This window comes from Hoplias malabaricus, chromosome 1 (genome assembly GCF_029633855.1).
Source record: "Hoplias malabaricus isolate fHopMal1 chromosome 1, fHopMal1.hap1, whole genome shotgun sequence".
Lineage (NCBI taxonomy): Eukaryota > Metazoa > Chordata > Actinopteri > Characiformes > Erythrinidae > Hoplias > Hoplias malabaricus.
Window position 1 is genome coordinate 13875999 of NC_089800.1, and position 19556 is coordinate 13895554.

General features: G+C 42.4%; 2 protein-coding genes across 3 annotated transcripts in view; both read left to right on the plus strand.

Moving 5' to 3' along the window:
- The first annotated feature begins 365 nt into the window (after nucleotides 1-365).
- cox4i1l (cytochrome c oxidase subunit 4I1, like) lies at nucleotides 366-15029 on the plus strand. 2 transcript variants are annotated; one of them, XM_066676355.1, is made up of 5 exons: nucleotides 366-452; nucleotides 2844-2937; nucleotides 4185-4346; nucleotides 8383-8514; nucleotides 14765-15029. In XM_066676355.1, the coding sequence occupies exons 2-5, from the start codon at nucleotides 2844-2846 to the stop codon at nucleotides 14896-14898; spliced, it is 522 nt and encodes a 173-aa protein (XP_066532452.1). In that variant the 5' UTR covers nucleotides 366-452; the 3' UTR covers nucleotides 14899-15029. The 2 variants fall into 2 exon arrangements, with proteins under 2 accessions (XP_066532452.1, XP_066532445.1); XM_066676348.1 differs by having other exon boundaries at nucleotides 409-566; nucleotides 14765-15028.
- Nucleotides 15030-17605: 2576 nt separating this feature from the next.
- bcl2a (BCL2 apoptosis regulator a) overlaps nucleotides 17606-19556 on the plus strand; it is a 51832-nt gene continuing 49881 nt past the window's right edge. Inside the window, exon 1 of the mRNA XM_066646833.1 lies at nucleotides 17606-18918. Within this exon, the coding sequence (XP_066502930.1) occupies nucleotides 18427-18918 (492 nt within the window). The 5' untranslated portion in view covers nucleotides 17606-18426. The remainder of the gene's footprint in view (nucleotides 18919-19556) is intronic.

A 19556-nucleotide genomic window follows, 5' to 3' on the forward strand; every position in this document is an offset into this window, starting at 1 on the left:
CTGGAGCCCTCAAAAGCAGCACTGTTACTGAGTTAGAGCTTCATTTCCTTTAACAGCAACAGTGTTGTGCTGAAATTTGGCTAGAGACATGCTGCAGATCCAGCTCTTGTGCAGAGAATAAATAAAAGGCTGTTTTAATCTGGCTTCAATCCAACAGGAAGTCTCACTTCCTTCTGTTTATTGTCTAATCTTTTAGTGTATATATGAACCCCTTCCCTTAAGACCTCAGTCCACTTTGTGTCTTATCCTTCTGAAGGTCAGAGCCGTGACCCTCAGCCTCACTGTCCTGCTTTTGACATGAAGTCCCAGGGCTGGAGTGAGAGCCGCGCTCTGATTGGCTGCTGCGCTGATAGGCGCGAGACACCTGACCGACTTCTGCAACTGACCCATGTGTGACTTCGCTCAGATCACGTAGGCGAGCGCCAGAAGCACCCAGGCTTTGACTCCAGAAGGTAAAGACGATCATCTGCGTTGGTTAGAAGTGGTTTTGAGCCGGGGTCCGTGCTGAAGACAGCAGTGGGGTTCAGGGGGTGTTTGGAGATCAGTGTTTTCCTGACTGAGTGGAGGTAGGAAGTGCGCAGTGTTTTCTTTGGGCAGTTTTATTGCTATTCGACATCTGTGCTGCTCTAATGTGTTGTATGTGAGGCGGAGGGTCCTGAAGCCGTGGGGATACGAGGTTAGAGTCGTTCTGCGTGTATTATATTTAGGAATGTTGAGACAAATGTCTTAACGTTTGCTCCGGTCCTTATGTTTTGTTTCCTGTTACTTCTTTGTAAAAAGTTTAATTGTGCATGAAATTACGCCCCATGGAGTGTGACGCCCACGTCATTTGGGGTCTGCTTGGTGGGGGGTGGGGGGAGGATGGTGGACTGCCAAAACATGTGCACAGGACGCGTATATCCGTCGTATTTTTGCTGCGCGTGAAGGCAGGGTGCTTGGCGCGCGTATTTGCGCGCCCTCGACACAGGCGATGGAGACGTTCGTTCACTTCCACTTTGCGCGTGCACGCTTCTGTTTGTGAATGTTCTAGGTCGTTCCAGTTCAGCCGGGGGTGGGTGGCGGGTGTTGGTGTCTGCGGGGTGGCTGTTTCACTTTGTCTGCCCCGTTCCGTCGTTCGGTTTCTTCTGTCCGCCGCGCTTCAGCATCACTCAGCGCGCGCGTGTCCGCAGCGCCCTCTCGCGGTGGTGGCGCGCGAGCTGCGCTTCGTGCACTACGTGCCATGCAACACGTCAACACAACTGTAGCGCGCGCCCTTACCTGGGCTCTTGCTAACGGAAACTCACGAGCGCGCACAGAAATAGCATGCCCTTGGTGGCTGTGTATGTGGTTAGGTGCCCTACAGAGCTTTAAGCGCTCTGTAGCAAAGATAATCGTTCTAGATAAACAGTATCTAGATCCAGAAACACGCATAGAACCATAACCACGCATGTATGTTTTTGCATGCTTCCATGACTCCTCCGAGGGTTAACTGGCTCTACACAGCAGATCTCTGGCGGATTAGAAATGTGGATCCTCAATAAACCCCACCGCAGCAACACTTGACTCCCCTGACACCATTTTATGCCCTCGGTGTTGCCATATTTATAACTAGGCCACGCTATTAGAAGTGGGTCACAGTATCAGTAATTTACACTCTGTGGCCAAAAGTTTGAAGATGTCACTTTGAATTACGGATTCATTTAAGTCCATTTAATGCGCTCAAAAGAACTGCTGATCAAGTGGGACACTCTGGAGCTGCTAAGGATAGCAACCAATGTCAAGTGTTGGCTAGAGGGGTATAAAACTCTCCTCACATGTTGCCGTGGAGCTGTGGTCCTCTATGGATTGATGGAGCTCCACCCATTTCCTTTGGGATGGTTTGGAGTGGTGCTTGTGCACCCTGAGCTTGGGCCAATCATCCAGCACAAGTACCTGACCTCGTTAATGCTCTCACCGCTAAATGCCATCACATCCTCACAGAAATCATGCTTATAATGCTTTCCCAGAAGGAAATGCTTTGTTATTTAGAAGGAACCCTGACCAAACAGGTGTCTCCAAATTTTTGGATCCACATATTTCCTTTTCATGACTTCTGCATATCGTCTTTGTCCAAACAAGGAAAAAAAATCCACAAAAAATCACGTACCTCCATTTTGTACATTTTTAGTTTACTACATCATGCTCCAACATTATTTGGAATTAAATCTTTTTACATTGACCTTCCATTGAATGTAGAGGGTTTTTGACTTTCTACTGCACAGTTACTGCTTTGAAGATACATGTTTTTCTTTGAACAGCAACAATATTTTAAAGGTTAAGATGTCAACCCAGTCTGAGTGGTCCGATGTGAAATGCTTGGTAAAGTTGTGGTTTTGATAGGAACCAGTCCTCCAGATAGGACTTGAATAAATATAAAACCTTTTACTCTACATGTTGTTACATCAATATTTATTGCAGGGTGTCTTTTTGATGGTGGCAATGAACTAAAGTTTTGACCTAAATGTACACAAATATGTAATTGATGGAGGAGAGGTTGAAGCAGAGCATTTCAAGGCTCAAAAATCTAAAAATAAGTCTTTATTTCAGATGATCCATTCTTTTTACCATTAACAACATGCCATATAAAACTAAGTCAACACAAATGAACAACCTGGAAATAAAATGGTTATATTTGCTTGGCTGGCATTGAGATCTATCACCACAGCTGTAAAGACTCTGCAGAGTCGATAAAGTTCTCTACAATGAATTTCATATCTCACCACTTTAAATGGCTTTGTTGACTCAGTTTAACCCACTTCACTGCAGTGAGGAATTTGGAATTTTTTGATGGAACTCCTCTTGAGAGTCTCATCTCCTCTGAACAGATGCTGTCTACCCGAGCTCTGGTCCGGGGGCTGCAGGCTGGACTATGGAGGAGAGTGTCCACCTCCACAACTGCACTGGCCTCACACAGCCAGGGTGAGAACTGCTCTCAGTTCACACTTATCATCCGCTCAGTAAAATGTCATGTGACTCCCTCGCTTATTGACTTTCAGTTAGCTTGCTTCCTCATTCATGCCACAGTGTTATCTACATTTTCTTTTGACGACCTGGCGTAGAGCCGGGACCAAAGTTCATCTGAGGTAACACAGAAATAAATAACACTGCCGTAAATAATCCTGTGAAACGTCTAGCTACAGCCAGTGGAAGCCTGTTCCATTCCAAAATATCAGCTTTTATTTTATATAAAATCTTGTATCTCTATTTTTGGCATTTTCATTTTGCACAAAATGTGACCATGTTTTTTATTATAGTTCAAATTTCACAACCAACTGATCATTTGAAAAAACAAAATATGTTCCATTAACTTCAATTAAAAATTGATGAATTAATTTATATATTCTATATATTAAGATTATTAGATTATTAATCTTCTGTTGTAACACAGTCATAATATAAAAAAGACCTCTGATATAGTTACTGTAGAATTGTAAAAACTCACCTCCCTAAATTTTGCATTCTACATTTTCAGTTACCCATGGTTAGAAAATATGAGAGAAAAAATATCCATAAATAAATAATTCATATGGTTTAAATTGCTGAGTAGTGTGATGAAATCATCTCCCACCATTCTCCTCACAGTGGGAATCATCTCTTATTCACACTGGACATGCTACTCGCTAACTTGCTATCCACAGAGGTCTTTGAACTTATTCTTAAGAGAGAAAAGACTGAATTCTGTACATTTATATACTTTTCTATATATACCAACTAGTACATTTCTGAGAAGAACGTTCACTCATTAACATAAATGATGTTTTTATACATTTTGAATATCTATTCGATGTAAAACATATTGTAAAACAAGCAGGCCTATGTCTGCCTTAGCTTTGATGTTAGCTCTACACGTTTGCTAATGACTCCCATGATGTAAATAGAAGCCCAGTTTTATGAATTTTATAGCCTCAATGTCCCACATGGTTTGACAATTCTTCTGCTCTAACACACATAATAAAACGGGTTGTTAAATAATATGTTGGAATAAAAATGTTTGAACAGGGAAATGGTAAAACCAGGATTCAGTGCTACCATTTGAATGTGTCTTGTCTCTTGTACCAACAGAGGGCGCTGTTTAGCCGAGGCTCTTTCTGACATTTCATTTCGTTAATGTGTTTCATCAGCTAATGCATTAATGTCTGGAGTCACTGTCTGTTTTCAATCCTCAGCTGTGGATGTGATTGACTGCAGTGTCCCTCAATACAATGACCGTCTGGACACACCACTGCCTGACATCCCTTATGTCCAAAATCTCACTCCTGAGCAGAAGCAGCTCAAAGAGAAAGAGAAGGACTCATGGACCAATCTTACGAAGGAGGAGAAGCTGGCCTGTAAATATCACACCATCTCACCACAGTTAGATTAGCGAGTTAGCTTAGCAGCAGTGACATATTTTTACCACCACAAAGGAGAAGCAATTATGAAATTCATAACATATATTTTTTTCTTTTACAGTAAAATTGCAACTAATCTGAGGTTTAGAACCTCACTTGTTTGTGCTTGAATGAACCTGTTTATGCTCCATAGGGTGGGTCCCCAGTGTGGAAGGATGAAATGTTCTCATACATAAGTGAAACATACATTAAAACATGCCATATTTGGATGGGGGTGTCATGCCTGTGTTACATGTGGTGTTCTCACACAGCTTTAGGGTTCTGGGATTGTGTCGTCAACAAAATATGTTAACATTCTCTTTAAGAAGCCAGTAGTGCTGGGTTTTGATTTTTTTTATAGTTCGAGTTTAATTGGATACAAAAACTAAATCTAAAAAATAAATAAATAAAATTACCTTTGTTCAAATTCTGTAACTGCTCAGTGTTGCGGTGGGTCAGGAGCCCACCTGGAATCATTGGGATCCAGGCAGGAACACACCAGGGTGCCAGTCCATTGCAGGGATAAAATCTAAAATATTACCAAGATATAAATATTAATAAAATACATAACATTTCGACCATATTTTATGTTTATCTTTTATATTACCTAAAAATATTTTGATTCAAATGCTTTAATCAATATTCCGGTCCCCACCGAGCTTTTTCTGCATGTCCAGCTATTTTTGCGTGGATGAATGAAGCATAAATTCCATTCATATTCAGATCACATACTGCCACTGTGTATAGTTTTGGGAGCTATTTTTAAAACATTAAGCATGACCTACTACTGCACAGCTGTAATAAGGATGAGTGATTGAATATACTAATAACTACTCTGCTTTTTATTGCCTTTTTCTTTACAAGGAAGAAAAACAAAAAAGTCTGCAGACAGAAACCAGTCAGTGCAGATGATGTAGAGCATTAGCATTAGTTTCCTGCATTACACATTGCGGCTTATGAACTGCGTTGACCGAGTGATTGAAAACAAAGTGATTCTGGGAGGCCTGTGAGTGAGGGTGGGGTCATTCGTGAGAACAAGATGAACTGGTAAATATTAGAACATGCAGCAGAGGATTAATTGTTGTGCAGAAGGTTAACACTAGTGTAGCTCAGTTGCTAATCTGAGGACGCTACACTGCTTGGCTGCTACATTGGGGATGCTAAGCGCTTGGCTGCTATATTGTTGGGCTGTCACACTGAGGAAACTACTCGGCTTGACTGCTACACCGAGGACGCACTAATGCTTGGCTGCTTTGCTGCTGGGCTGTTACACAGGTTTGCTACTAAAATGCTACAGAGCTACACTGACGACACTTGGCTGCCTCTTTAAGGATGCTATGATGCTTAGCTAGGCAGATGTAAAGCAGTGGGACTGTGCTTTTTCATTTTTATTTTATACCTTTTCTCAATTTTTTTAATAAACCTGTGGACTTGATTTACTTGATCCATTTTTTTAATTTAATATAAATGCACAGCAGATATAGAAACGATTTGCTTCAGTAGACTGGGAAAAGCCGTGATAAAAAAGAGTTCATTTAAGTTCAGCAGCTTGGTGTTTTATTTGATGTTATTATTAAATAAAATTTGATCAGATTACATTAAAAAATTCCAGGAAATAAATATCAGAATTGGGTATCAGCCGCCAGGTATCTAAATATCAGCACTGACCAATACCCATATCACTTGACCACTGTGAATAACGTTTGTAGTAGTGTTTTTCACCTGCCATAAACTGTGGTAAAAACATGTGAGTGTGATTTCATGGCGGTAAATAGATGTTCTGCACTTTGCTTAAAAGCTACACTCTGTTACTTTAGAATAACTAAGTGCTTTCTCGCCAACTCATTAAATATGCAGCTAATGGAGGCTGCATTGCTCCGAGATGCATTGCTCTTGTCACACTGTTCCAGACGCTAGGATCAATAGTGACCTGGGGAAACATGGTTTGAAACTGCTGGTAAAGCTTTAAAGCATGGAAGTAACCCCTTGAACTCACATGTGAATCCTCACTTCAGTTCTTCGCTCTCCTATCTACTTGCTTACAGTGTCAGTGTCACTGAATATGTTGTGGCTTAAGGTGAGCAAGAGGCCATTTTAACACAGTGGGTAACTTTATTTACTGTTTGAAACATGCAGTCGGCCCCAGAAATTGTTAAAAAGACTATGGAAAGTCCCACCCAGTGCATACCCTCTCATACAAGCTGCCGGGGGTGCGTGTCACAAATATCAATAGGAAATGAGAACATGGGAGGGTTACAGGAACAGCCTTAAACCTCTATCCTAGCACACAAGACAACACAGAAACCAAACCAAGGGTCCTGAACTGTACAGAAAGACATACCACACTACTGAAGCACAGCAGCAACATCAACAATAACACATAACTACACAAATGTCTCTTTGACTGGAAAAGGGGGCATCATGGTAACTTCTTGCATTCTAACATTTTTTAAAATTTTCCATACACATGGACAGGACACATGGAATTATATAGGATCATTTGAAATGGATAATAATAATTTCTGTACATAAATGGAGCATGAATAAGCATTACAAATCTGCATTATTTCAAATAGTTAAAAACATAGGAGACATGTCCACGCATTGATTACAGCTGAGATGTTACAATTAATAGAATTTGGGCCTGAGCCCGTTTCTTTGTTTTACCTCTTTGGAAGGCGTAGTGGTTAAAACCTATGAAATTGGACGACCCTTCAAAAGCCTGATATGTCATCAGAACACAAATAAAAAGGAGCAGTGCTTCATTACCAGGCTACTAGCAGTGCTCTGTAGGCAGCTCTTCCAGTCTGCAGTGATATCAGAGGAGCACTGCTGGATTTGAGTTAAATTTTTGACACTATTAGTCATATATTATCACCCATTCCAAAATCTTCTGTAATTTGAAGCTGAAATCAGCTTCTTATTCGGCAGCTTTTTGTTCAGAACTTCCAGTTTCGCATTAAATGTTGCAGTTGCTCCAGGTGCTAGAAAGCAATTGCTTCACCATTTTAGGTGGAATTGGAAACGTACTAGCTAATAATGAGATATCAGCATGTACTAGTAGTGTTGCTGTGTGCTTGAAGGGTCATGATACAATGAAACTACATTAAACTAAGATAATACAGTGATCATCTTAGAGTTTAATAGAGGAAATGTTGACATTTGGTTGTTGCTCTGGTCGCTTGCACATCCATCTTGTTGCTGGTGGCATTCATAACACTCAATTTGTTTCGAAGGCTGTATAACTCTAACCCTACCCCTAGGCAAAACAGAGGGGTAGGGCTAAGTGGTAAAATGAGATTGGGCCCTGTATTATTATATCAGGTCAGATACTTTACTATCCACTATACTGTCCATTTCCTGTGCATAGCATACAACACAAATGCACAAAACCAGCAAAGCTGACTTACTAATTTTACACTAAAATACACTAAACTCTAATAAAAAGCCTGCTATTTGTCTTTTAGCATTGTCCAGTTTTTTTTCTTCTTCTTCTTAGTTCCCAATATTCTCTTGTTCCCATATTTCTCATATTTAGTCTGCAGGAGACAGATAAGCGAGTCTGACCTGTTGTGTGCATTTCATGCCTGACGGGAAAAAGACAATAAATTCCGCAACATGCATCAACTCTCTGGAAAGAAATGTCTGGCTTCATCAGAAACCAGCTTCCTCTGAAAGGAGGGTTAGTGTTGGTCCCATCGCTGGTGTTATGTAATACTACTCTGCTCTTCTTGTCCATGTGATACTCTTGTGCAAATCTTGATGTTATCTATCAGTCATCGTACATAAAAAAGCACTGTAGACACTCTAGCTGTGCCTCAGAGTCCATAAAACAACGATCATACTTAGGTACCTACCTATAGCTGATGTTATAACACTGTATTACCCGTAAGGTGGCGGTGTTGCCCACATGTGTATGACATTGCTATGGCGATGCTGCCAGTGTACAGTAATGGTAACCGAACAGCAATGTTAATATTGGGTTCTTGTGCAGTGTACAGACTCACCTTTGAGAAGAGCTATGCTGAGATGAGAGAAGGATCAGACGAGTGGAAGACAGTGCTGGGAGGGATCTTATTCTTCTTTGGCTTCACTGGCTTGTTGGTGTGGTGGCAGCGCCTTTACGGTGGGTATCACTTGTACTTCTCGTTTAGGTCCTTTTAAGACCTAAGGTTTTCATTAAACACACACTCACACCTACGGACACTTTTGAGTCGCCCACCACCTACCAACGTGTGTTTTTGGACTGTGGGAGGAAACCCACGCAGACACAGAGAGAACACACCACACTCCTCACAGACAGTCACCTGGAGGAAACCCACGCGGACACAGGGAGAACACACTCCTCACAGACAGTCACCCGGAGGAAACCCACGCAGACACAGAGAGAACACACCACACTCCTCACAGACAGTCACCCGGAGGAAACCCACACAGTCACAGAGAGAACACACCACACTCCTCGCAGACAGTCACCTGGAGGAAACCCACGCAGACACAGAGAGAACACACCACACTCCTCACAGACAGTCACCCGGAGGAAACCCACACAGACACAGGGAGAACACACCACACTCCTCACAGACAGTCACCCGGAGGAAACCCACACAGACACAGGGAGAACACACCACATTCCTCACAGACAGTCACCCGGAGGAAACCCACACAGACACAGGGATAACACACCACACTCCTCACAGACAGTCACCCGGAGGAAACCCACGCAGACACAGGGATAACACACCACACTCCTCACAGACAGTCACCCGGAGGAAACCCATGTGGACACAGAGAGAACACACCACACTCCTCACAGACAGTCACCCGGAGGAAACCCACGCAGACACAGGGATAACACACCACACTCCTCACAGACAGTCACCCGGAGGAAACCCATGTGGACACAGAGAGAACACACCACACTCCTCACAGACAGTCACCCGGAGGAAACCCACACAGACACAGGGAGAACACACCACACTCCTCACAGACAGTCACCCGGAGAAAACCCACGCGGACACAGGGAGAACACACCACACTCCTCACAGACAGTCACCCGGAGGAAACCCACACAGACACAGAGAGAACACACCACACTCCTCACAGACAGCCACCCGGAGAAAACCCATGCGGACACAGGGAGAACACACTCCTAACAGACAGTCACACGGAGCGGGAATCGAACCCACAACCTCCGTGTCCCTGAAGGTTCAGATACAGTTCACATCAAACACGAGGCATCAAAGAAACACAAATGTTTCCAAATCACTTAATACTCCCTATGTGTAGTGCACTATGCCAGTCATGGGGGTGATGACTAAATCTAGGTTTAATTAGTGTATTATATATTCCTAATACACCATCATGTATTAAGTATTCATATGTGGGAATGTGAAATGTCTGCATGAATACATTGTCATTTTATGACTTGAGCTGTTTGGGTTTAAGCAGAAACAGACATGCTGCTTGATGTCAGTGTTTTCAAAAAGCTCAGTTTTGCCCATAAATATGACACCACTGACACCAGAGTTTTAAAACATCTCCACCTAGGAGAGTGCTTTCAAAAACGTTGATTTTCAGTGAAATAAAATGCCCAAAAACATAGACTTAAACGTCTGGATACATCTGGACAGGGCCTAAATTAAACTGAAATATTCTAAAAATAATAAAATAAGTAAATTAAACACGTCTCATCTAAATCTGCCATCTCTGCTGTGTGAAATATGATAGATGTCATAATGACTGCATATTGATCTCATGATAAAACCCAGTGCTCCATTGTTTTCATTCCTGCTATAACCAAAGCAAACAATAACAGCGGAAAAGCCCTGGCTGCTTGCCTGTAGTTCAGATAATGGGAACTGGCGTAAAACTACATTTACCACTTTACTAATTTCCTTATGTCCTTGTTCTCTGTTTTCATTGTAGCCCTCTTATATCTGCTTCTTACAACACAGAGTTCAGGTCCCGTGGCTTGACTGCGTGATGTAAGAAATGTGTCTCTCACGCACACACACACACACACACATACACACCATTGAAGAGCAGGGTGAAAATGGACTTATGAAGTATGCATAGCAATATATGGACTGTAGAACTACAAAGTGCTCCTTTAAGGTCAGTGGCACTGAGCTAATGGACAATGAGTGTGAAAAAGGAGGTTACTTTAATGTTTTGGCAGAGCAGTGTGTTTCGAATGTTGCTCCGTCTGTTAAATATAGAGAAATATTTCAGATTTTTGGATGGGTATTTTTGTATGTCTGTTGGAGTATGAAAAAGAGGAAGAGAGGGTGGTGTGTGTGTGTGTGTGTTTGGTGAGACAGAGAGATTTCGAGCCTGTGTCGGAAGCAGCCGAGACTCTTGCATCTCCCATCTCCTGTCTCGGAGGCCTTAGCTCTTTGAGGAAGGAAGTCAGTGCTGCATCACCTCAGGAGAGGCGCTGTGGAGGGAAAGAACAGAGAGAGAGAGAGAGAGAGAGAGCATGAGAAAGACAAAAAAGAGGAGAGAGGGAGAGGGCAGGACTAAAGTCTTTGAGTCAAGGTGAGAGCGAGAAAGGGCAAGCGAAGTAGATGAAGAGAGAGAATGAGAGGTGGGAGAGCATGGCGAGAGGGAAGAGAAGGAGAGGGACTGACGAGTTAGAGAGAGAGAGAGAGGTAAGAGAACGAGAAAGAGCAAGATAAGGGGGAGAGAAAAAGAAAGGAGATGTGGGGGAGAGAGAGAGATTGAGGAAAAATGAGAGGGAGAAAGAGAGTGAAGAAGAGAAAGAAGTCCAGAAGTCAGTTGTCAGTTGAATGGGGTATTTCCCTCTCCACTCTGCCTCACGTTGGAACTTGAAAAGCCAGGAGCGTGTGGTTCAGCTCTGGGGGAGGGGTGGGTGGTGGGGGGGGGGTTGCTTCTCCTCTGCCTCCTCTGTCTCATTAGAGGCATTAAGCACTCGTCTGAAGGAGCGGTGGGCTTTACCGAGGGAAGACGGGCTGATGAAAGAAGTAGTTAGAAGAGAACTCTTAGAAGTGTAGAGGCGTAGAGTTATTATTGGCGTTTTTGGACGGTTGTAGTGTAATTAAATAATAACCGACACCATTTGTCCCATTAGTTACATGTGTAATTATGTAATGAATTAACTGCAATTATGCTTGAATTACATTGTGTTTTGACAGGTTCCAGTCTCCACTCACCCTTTTATCCACATTTGAATGTCATAGACAGAAAAAAATGCATTACTTTTTCCAACTCCATATTTAATCAATTGAACATTTTAATCTGTAATTTTGACAATATATCTTCATTTTATTTGATTTTGCCCCAGACATCTACTTATAATTACTTATAAAATCTTAATTGTTGTCCTTTAGAATGAAAGCAGCTTGTTTTGTTACCACGGCAACCCTGAACTGGATTAGCGGTTACACACAGTGAATGAGTGAATGAATGAATGTTTTGTTACTGTGACATCACAGTGAACGCTTTCTGATTGGCTGGTTCAGATTTAACAGTGGACAAATTAAAGTTTTGTTGCCTCTACCCTGCACTGATAAATGTTTCCATATATGGACATGCCTATGCTATGAACTTCTTGACAGACAGGAACAGCACTTTTTTTACTCTTTCTTCCACTTTTTACTATAGGTTTTTCTACATTAATAACATTAAATATGACTTCAGAACAAAATGACCAGGATTGCCCTAAATAGGCAGTGCTGACATCACAACCATGGCTAGATGACACCAAGCTGATACTCTGTTAATGAACTGGTTAAAGGACACCTGCAAAAACATAAGATTATCACACGTCCCCGGTAATGCTTTTATTATTGTCGTTGACAAATGTGAGTTATGGGTTGAACGTGCCGCCCCCTGCTCTTTCACTCTTCTGACAGCAATGACACGTTTGAATCTGCCGTCATAATTCTCCACTGAATTATGTGGTAGGAGGCATGAGCACGGCTCCTTGGCCCTGGAGGCAATAGTAGAGGTTGTTTGCAGTTGGATCCATTTCATGGCATTTGGAGTTCTTTTTTTCGTGTGCCTGTGCTGTGTTGTGGGTAGCTGCAGTGGTTTGGTTCCCTTTGGCTCGCTGAACCTTCAGACACTTGCTTGCTCATTTGTTTATTCCGGTCCTGTTCCTTGCCTGAAGATAAGACGGCAGCGTTCGGCACTTTGGTGTCAGGTGCAGCTTCTGTCAGGACAATTAATTGCTCTTTGTGTTTGTTTTTGCTGACAGCGCTGCAGTGTTTGTGTGTGTGTGTGTGTGTGTGTGTGTGAAGTAGAGTAGAGAGGCTGGGTGTGGTGTGGGACATTTAGGGGATTTTGCACAATTAACCGTTTCTTTCATTCTCTTTTTTCTTTTTTTGTTTGTTCCTTTTTAGATGGTCTTTTATCACTGCCATGTATTCTCTTTTCTTCCTGAGGGGCTTTGTAGCATTATTCAATACAATGAGCTTATTTTATTCAAGGCTGTGTCTATCAGCAGTACATTTATTCTAAATATATACTCACAATGTAGCTGAAATTGATACTTAGAATATACATTATATATATATATATATATATATATATATATATATATATATATATATATATAGAGAGAGAGAGAGAGAGAGAGAGAGAGAGAAGGGAAGGACTCATTGGACTCTACACTCATTGTGCATTTTAGACCATAGACCATATAGGATCACTTTATTGTACAATTACCAGCTATAGTCCATCTGTTGCTATGCATACTTTGTTAACCCCCTTTCACCTGGTTCTTCAATGGTCAGGATCTCAGAGGACCAGCACAGAGCCAGTATGATTTGCGTGGTGGCTCTTTCTCAGTGACACTTACATGGTAATGGTGTGTAAGTAGGATTGGATCAGACACAGAAGTACTACTAGAGTTTTTGGACACTCACTGTCCTCTCTGTTAGACACACCTACCTTGTTGGTCCTACCTTGAGACAGTAGCCTGTCGGCAGCATAGTTTTGGTTGGAGGACTATTCTCAATCCAGCAGTGACACTGAGGGTTTTAAAACTCCAAAAGAAGAATCTAGCACTGCCTTGAGTTACTAATGGTATGTGTCATTGAATCTGACTGTATCTCTCAGTAAGATACTGGCTGTGAATGTAGAGGATTCTGTAATGTATTCTGCTCTGGGTAATAACAAATAATAATCTCAAGTCGGATACTTCAACCGTTTCAGTAGTTGCAGAGCCTTTGGGAGAAGGCTTGCATATATATTGTTAGTTATGTGAATGCTTTTTAATTCTAATGCATTCACAGGATTCCAGTGTATTCAGGATGTTTTGTTCGCTCCTTGAATGCATCTTCAGACACTGGGTCCTATTGTAAGTTCGTCTGAAAACAGGCAAACAATAGTACTCGGATATGGACAGCATGGTGGTTCAAGATTGTGAAAAGTGTTTACAGAAGATGAAGGAATGAATGAACATTCAATGATGCGGAGGCCTTTTCCTTAGTCATTCTAACTTCTGAAGAGCTCTACATCCCATAATGTTGAGTTGAATTCTCAACGTGTCTGGAGAGATGGACAGGAAGAAATATGAAAAGAACACACATCTCTCAGAGATTAAAACTTTTAGTGCTATTTATCTGATGTCGGTGGGTTCCGTGTGCTTTACATTGCATGGTTAGGGGTCCTCTTTTCAGGTAATTTTCGAACTCCAGTTTGGGACTGCTTTTGTCTTGTTTTACTTTGACTTTTCCCCCTAATCCTCATATCTCAGGAGTATCTCCTGGATTATGAATGAGTTGCATATATATTTGTACAGGAAATCAAATTGCATTAGTGGAAGAAGGAAGATTATGTTAATTCCAATTTTTCTTAAAGGAATGCTAATATTTTCAGCTTTAAAATAATTGTGATGCTTCACTGACCTGTAATAGAGAGAACAGAGCCTCTGTCGTTACTAGGGGCTCAGCACTGCAGAAATTGTACTATGTAGCTTTTGGAGGAGGCTAATACAATCACCACCCCTCTAGATTTCACTACAGTGCTGTAAGAATGAATTACACTAGGGGGAGCCCCAAGAGCAAAAACCTATAAAAATACTCATAGGTTCCTTTAAACACCAATAGGTAGGCGTCTGTTGTTCTTATCATTTAAAGGAGCAGTATGCCATTTATCATAAAAGGGAGTAAACAATACTTATAAACAGGATTATTTATATAGAAATGTGTTGTTATTATTCAACCGTTTTACAAGTAAACCTCACATGAGATGTAAAATAAAAGGTTCATTACATGGGGGCAGCCATTTTTAAAATAGCATTACTACAAAATCTAATGATGTAAGACGAAAAATAGTTATTGCTCTGCTGAACACTGTTTTGCGCAACATATGGATGACTATGTGTGTGTTTTGTGGCTGTTTTCCAGTGTATGGTGACGTACCTCACACCCTGGACCCTGAGTGGGTGGATAAACAGACCCAGAGGATGATCGACATGAGGGTCAACCCTGTGCATGGATTCTCCAGTAAATGGGACTATGAGAAGAAGCAGTGGAAGTAGGAGAATCACACTGCTGACAAGTTTAACAAAATTCATTGTTACCCTGTGGAAAGCTCAAAGCTCAACAGCCTTAAAACATATTCAATATGTCAAATAAATACACACTGGAATGTTAAGATGTGTCTGGCTTATGTTTTTGAACCCATAGTGTTGGCATAATCTCTTTAGAGTAGCACAGTCTATCCATGGATTATGGATGATGTCGTTGTGTACAGACACACAACACACAACTCAAATAAAAACTGTGATTTTTAAATAATTATATTGTTTCTTTCGACACTTTTAGTCCTCAATCACATTTTTAACACAGCTCTCTTTAGCTTTGTCTGTTGGTAGTTGCTTGGGCACCATACTCCCTACATAGTGCACATCATGGAAAACAAAACTAATGATACTGCACCCAGAGTTTAATCAGTCACTAATTAATAAGGGAAACATGAACCTTGTAGCAGACAAAAATAAATGAGTGCAGAAACCATTGTTTTATGATTGACACTGTGCCCTACAGAGGGTGTAGAGAGACATTTGGGATTCACCCTGGTCTTTGCTGCTGTGTGAAAACATCTCACTGATCATGTCAAGTTTTCAGACAATGAGAACTACTTTATTAAACCTTAAGCCAAATCAGAGAAATAATCTAAGCAGACAATCGCTATAAAAGTCTATCCTCCAAAAATTATGTTATACTCGTGTGCCTGAAGTCTCTTAAGCACACTAAAACAGCACACAAGTGAAATAACATGATTACTGAAGCTTGTATATGATTTGTGGATGACCATTGAGGTCACAAGAGCACAGAAATGCACTGGAGTCTAATGTGCTGCCAGTTTTCCATTAGATCCTATGACGAAAATGCTAATGTAGCTAACAGCAGATAACCTTTTTTTCCACATTATGCAACACGGTCTGAACTTTTACCCCCTGACGCAAAGAGGCAGTGAGCTTCTGTACTTCTGAGTGTTGTGAGAGTTTCTTCAGCACAGAGAGAGAAGGTGTGTATGAGATAAATTATCCAGCTTTCTCATTTGTTTACATTAGCGCCCAGGATAGATAGATAGATAGATAGATAAATAAATAAATATTGTGACTGCAACCCATGGATACAATGGGGTGGATTTGGAGCAGCTGCACAAAGGACTAATATCACCATGTCCCATGTCAAGCCTTGTTTATAGGGGTATAAAACCCCCAGCATTGGACTATGATGCGATGGACCTGTGTTCCCTGGAGTGACAATGCCACATACAATACCTTTACAATATAGGTACCTCACCTCTCTGTCGCTGAATGCAAACAGATCCTCACAGCAATCTTTTAGAATCTACTGTAAAGCCTACCCAGAAGTGTCTACACAATTTTGGACATGCATAATCTATATTTACCTTGATTTCTTTTCAGTTAATCAGGCAGATATGGATCATTTGTTCTTCAGGTGTGGTCCTATAAAGCATGTGTCAGTACTGGACAGCGGGTCCTTGTTTTAGCCAAGACAAGAACTTTGCATTAAAAACCAGAACTAAATCACAGTCATAATGAAGAGTGCACTTGAAATGAATGGCCATTTACAAAAGTGATTATATACATGTTCACATTTAAGTCTTCACATCAAAAGCTGCCTATTCCTGGTCAATACTAAGAAGACTGACACCACTGTGTGAGTGGCCACAACAAAATACACACCTGCTGTATTTGCAAGTTAAAGCACTTCAAGCTACACAATTCAAATTGAGAAGCAGATAGCAATGAATGGCCACTATGAGAGCATCTTACAGCAAATTAGCCTCAATATCGCACACAGTCAATGACTTTAATCAGTTATACATAGTTTCTAATCAATTATTGACACGTGTTAAATAGTAATAACATAAAGGTTTAGAGTCATATAGATCTAAGGTCCTAATGTGAATGAGCTGTAATGTATAAAAGCAAATCTAAATATGAAACACGATTCTGGGCAGTGTCTCTGTCACAGCTTCAGTGCCCTGAGGTCCTGGCTTCAGCACCTGCCTCGGGTCACTGTCTGTGAGGGGTGTAGTGTGTTCTCGCAGTGTCTCCTTGTGTTTCCTCTCACATTACGTAAAACACATGGTGGTTCGTGGACTGGCTGTGTAAAAACAGCCGTAGCAGTGAGTGTGTGAGTGACTGTGATGGACACAGGGATTCTGCATAGGCTTTGGGCCCATACAGAAATAAATATAGAACATTATGATAATAATTATAATAATAAAGTGAATTAGAATTAAATATAATTAAAATATAAGAGACAATGTATGTAAAATGTATTATTAAAAAAATATATGAAGAAATACTAATTAATGTGGAGGCATCATCGATATAACCCTTAAATATAAATTCTCCTTCATTTAATACGTGGAATTCTATGAATAAACAATAAATCCTTGGCTCTAGCCCCATGTATCCATTTGCCTTAGCCCCGCGGGCCTTAATTTATATTCCAAATCTAAGATGTCTTCATTTCAACAATGAAAAGAGTTAAAGCGTTCCGATGAAATTTAACATGAAATTCCAGTTTGTTATCTTCCCAAAAAATGAATGAATGACCACGCCCCTTTCAGAGTTTAAAACGATTCAACTGCTTATTTCACTACCCGTTTTCCGACAAGCTCCGCCCCTCTGTTGTGGTTGGCCAGTATTTTTCACATACTCTGCTCTGGTCCAATGAGGGCTCTTGCCAGTGAACGGTGGGAAGAAACTCGCTGAATGAACGTTTGAGCGACACGGGTCCGCGAGCTCCAGTTCTGAAGGCCTTCACTGTAACGGATAATTTTCCTTATTTTCCGGAACGACGCGGAAAAATCCGAGGTAGCGCTGCAGCTGTGATATCCACGGCCGACTTTTTACCCGTAAGTGGCTTTCATTTCGAAAAGCAGCTTTCTCTTCCGTCTTTCTGGGCAACCTTGAGCACTAACCGTGAAGTTAGCCTAGAGCCCGCCGCCAAAGGGAGGGAGAGAGAGAGCGATATAACAGAGAGGGGAGAGTTTTACTGAAGCTAAAACTCATTCGGTTTTCCCGCCGTCTGAAGGAGTCGTTTGGAGAAGCCCGTGTGGATAGCTAGCCAAACGTTACCTCCTCAGAATGAGCCGCTTCAACTTTCTCTAGAGAAAAAAAGGAAAAGAGAAAAAAAAGAAGAAGAAGGGGGCGTTCCGTGAGTGAACGGCCGCCGAGCTCCAGCGAGCCCGCGCTGCTGCGGAGTTGTGTCGGTTGGAGCGGAGATGCGTTTTCTGGGGCTTTTCTGGACCCAGAGAGAAGTCGCGGAAGGGTTTACGTGGTCTTTTCGAGGATCTTTCTGTTGTTTTAATCGTAATGTGGAGTGAGCGCTCGAGCGCCGCGCTCGCCTGCTACGTTAACGGGAAAGAAATCAAAAGTGAGGCACGAAAAATGTCAGTCCGCGTTGAGACACTCTCGGTCCGAGGTTGTTTGCAGTCCGCACCAAGCGGAGTAGTCTGTGAGTGAGAGGCTCTCGCCGCCGCGCCTGTGTTTTTGAACTAATAAGGACAGAAAGCAAACATGGCCAATGAAAGTCCCTACGACAGCCGGGACATCGTGGAGAAATATCTCTACCACAAACTTCTCAAGCGAGGCTACGTGTGGGAGTTCCGCCCCGCCGCCGCCGCCGCCGCCCACAGCGACGAACACGATCAGGACCACGACGTGGAAGAGCGTCCGCACGCAGGGCCCGCCAGGTTGCACCGGATCCTCCGCGAGGCCGGCGATGAGCTGGAGCGCGCCTACCAGCGGGACTTCGCCGCCATGTGGGATCAGATGCGCGTGGGGCCGAGCGTGTCCCTCCAGCGCAGCTTCGTGGCCGTGGTGGAGGAGCTGTTCGGCGACGGCGTGAACTGGGGCCGTGTCGTGGCCTTCTTCGAGTTCGGCGGCACACTGTGTGTGGAGAGCATGAACCGCGAGATGGCGTCTCAGGTAGAGCACATCGCGCACTGGATGACCGACTACCTGAACGGACCGCTGCTGCAGGGCTGGATCCGGGACAACGGCGGCTGGGTGAGCATCAGAGCGCACACACTGGCACTCTGACATTCCCAACTTCTTAATAGCCTAGAGATTCATCCTAAAGGTCTTAGTGTCCTCAGATGTCAGGGGGGCGGTCTGAAAGAATAAAGTCTCTATGGAAATTATCTTAAAAAGAGATGTCTCAATGACAAAGATCCACAGGGATAAAGATGGCACTAGACCCATTGAGGTCTTAAAGGGTTAATGTCCATGGTTATGGGTAATGCTTTCACTGACAAACTTCTGAATGGTATAGGTTCTCTGAAGATGAATATTTCAGTGGTAAAATGGCAGACGCAGTGTAGCTTTTTATGGCAAAGATGTCATTCGCCAAGGTTTCACTCATAAAGACCTTCTAGGCAAAGATCTCGTGTCTGCTTGTGGCTCGGTTCTTTTTCTTCGCCCAGGCTCTGTGCCACACCCACCTCCTCCATGTGCAATAGTGGAATGCTCATTTTCAGATGCTCCTTGGCAAATGTTCTGGAGAGGGTCTTCTCCCTACCCACCCTGTGGAGTGTGTGGAATATCTAATGATTTTCAGGCTGTGAGCTGCTCCAGCATTTTCTTCAAGTCTGCATTTCTCACATTCCTGTCTTGGTGATTTTGAAGGCTCAGGCTTTATACTGTTA

Bases quoted from the DNA above. Each gene is read 5' to 3' on its own strand.
- cox4i1l (XM_066676355.1), top strand. From the start codon at position 2,844: ATGCTGTCTACCCGAGCTCTGGTCCGGGGGCTGCAGGCTGGACTATGG. The intron at 4,347-8,382 runs GTAAATATCACA...GTTCTTGTGCAG, and splicing joins GAAGGAGGAGAAGCTGGCCT to TGTACAGACTCACCTTTGAG. The intron at 8,515-14,764 runs GTGGGTATCACT...GCTGTTTTCCAG, and splicing joins GTGGTGGCAGCGCCTTTACG to TGTATGGTGACGTACCTCAC.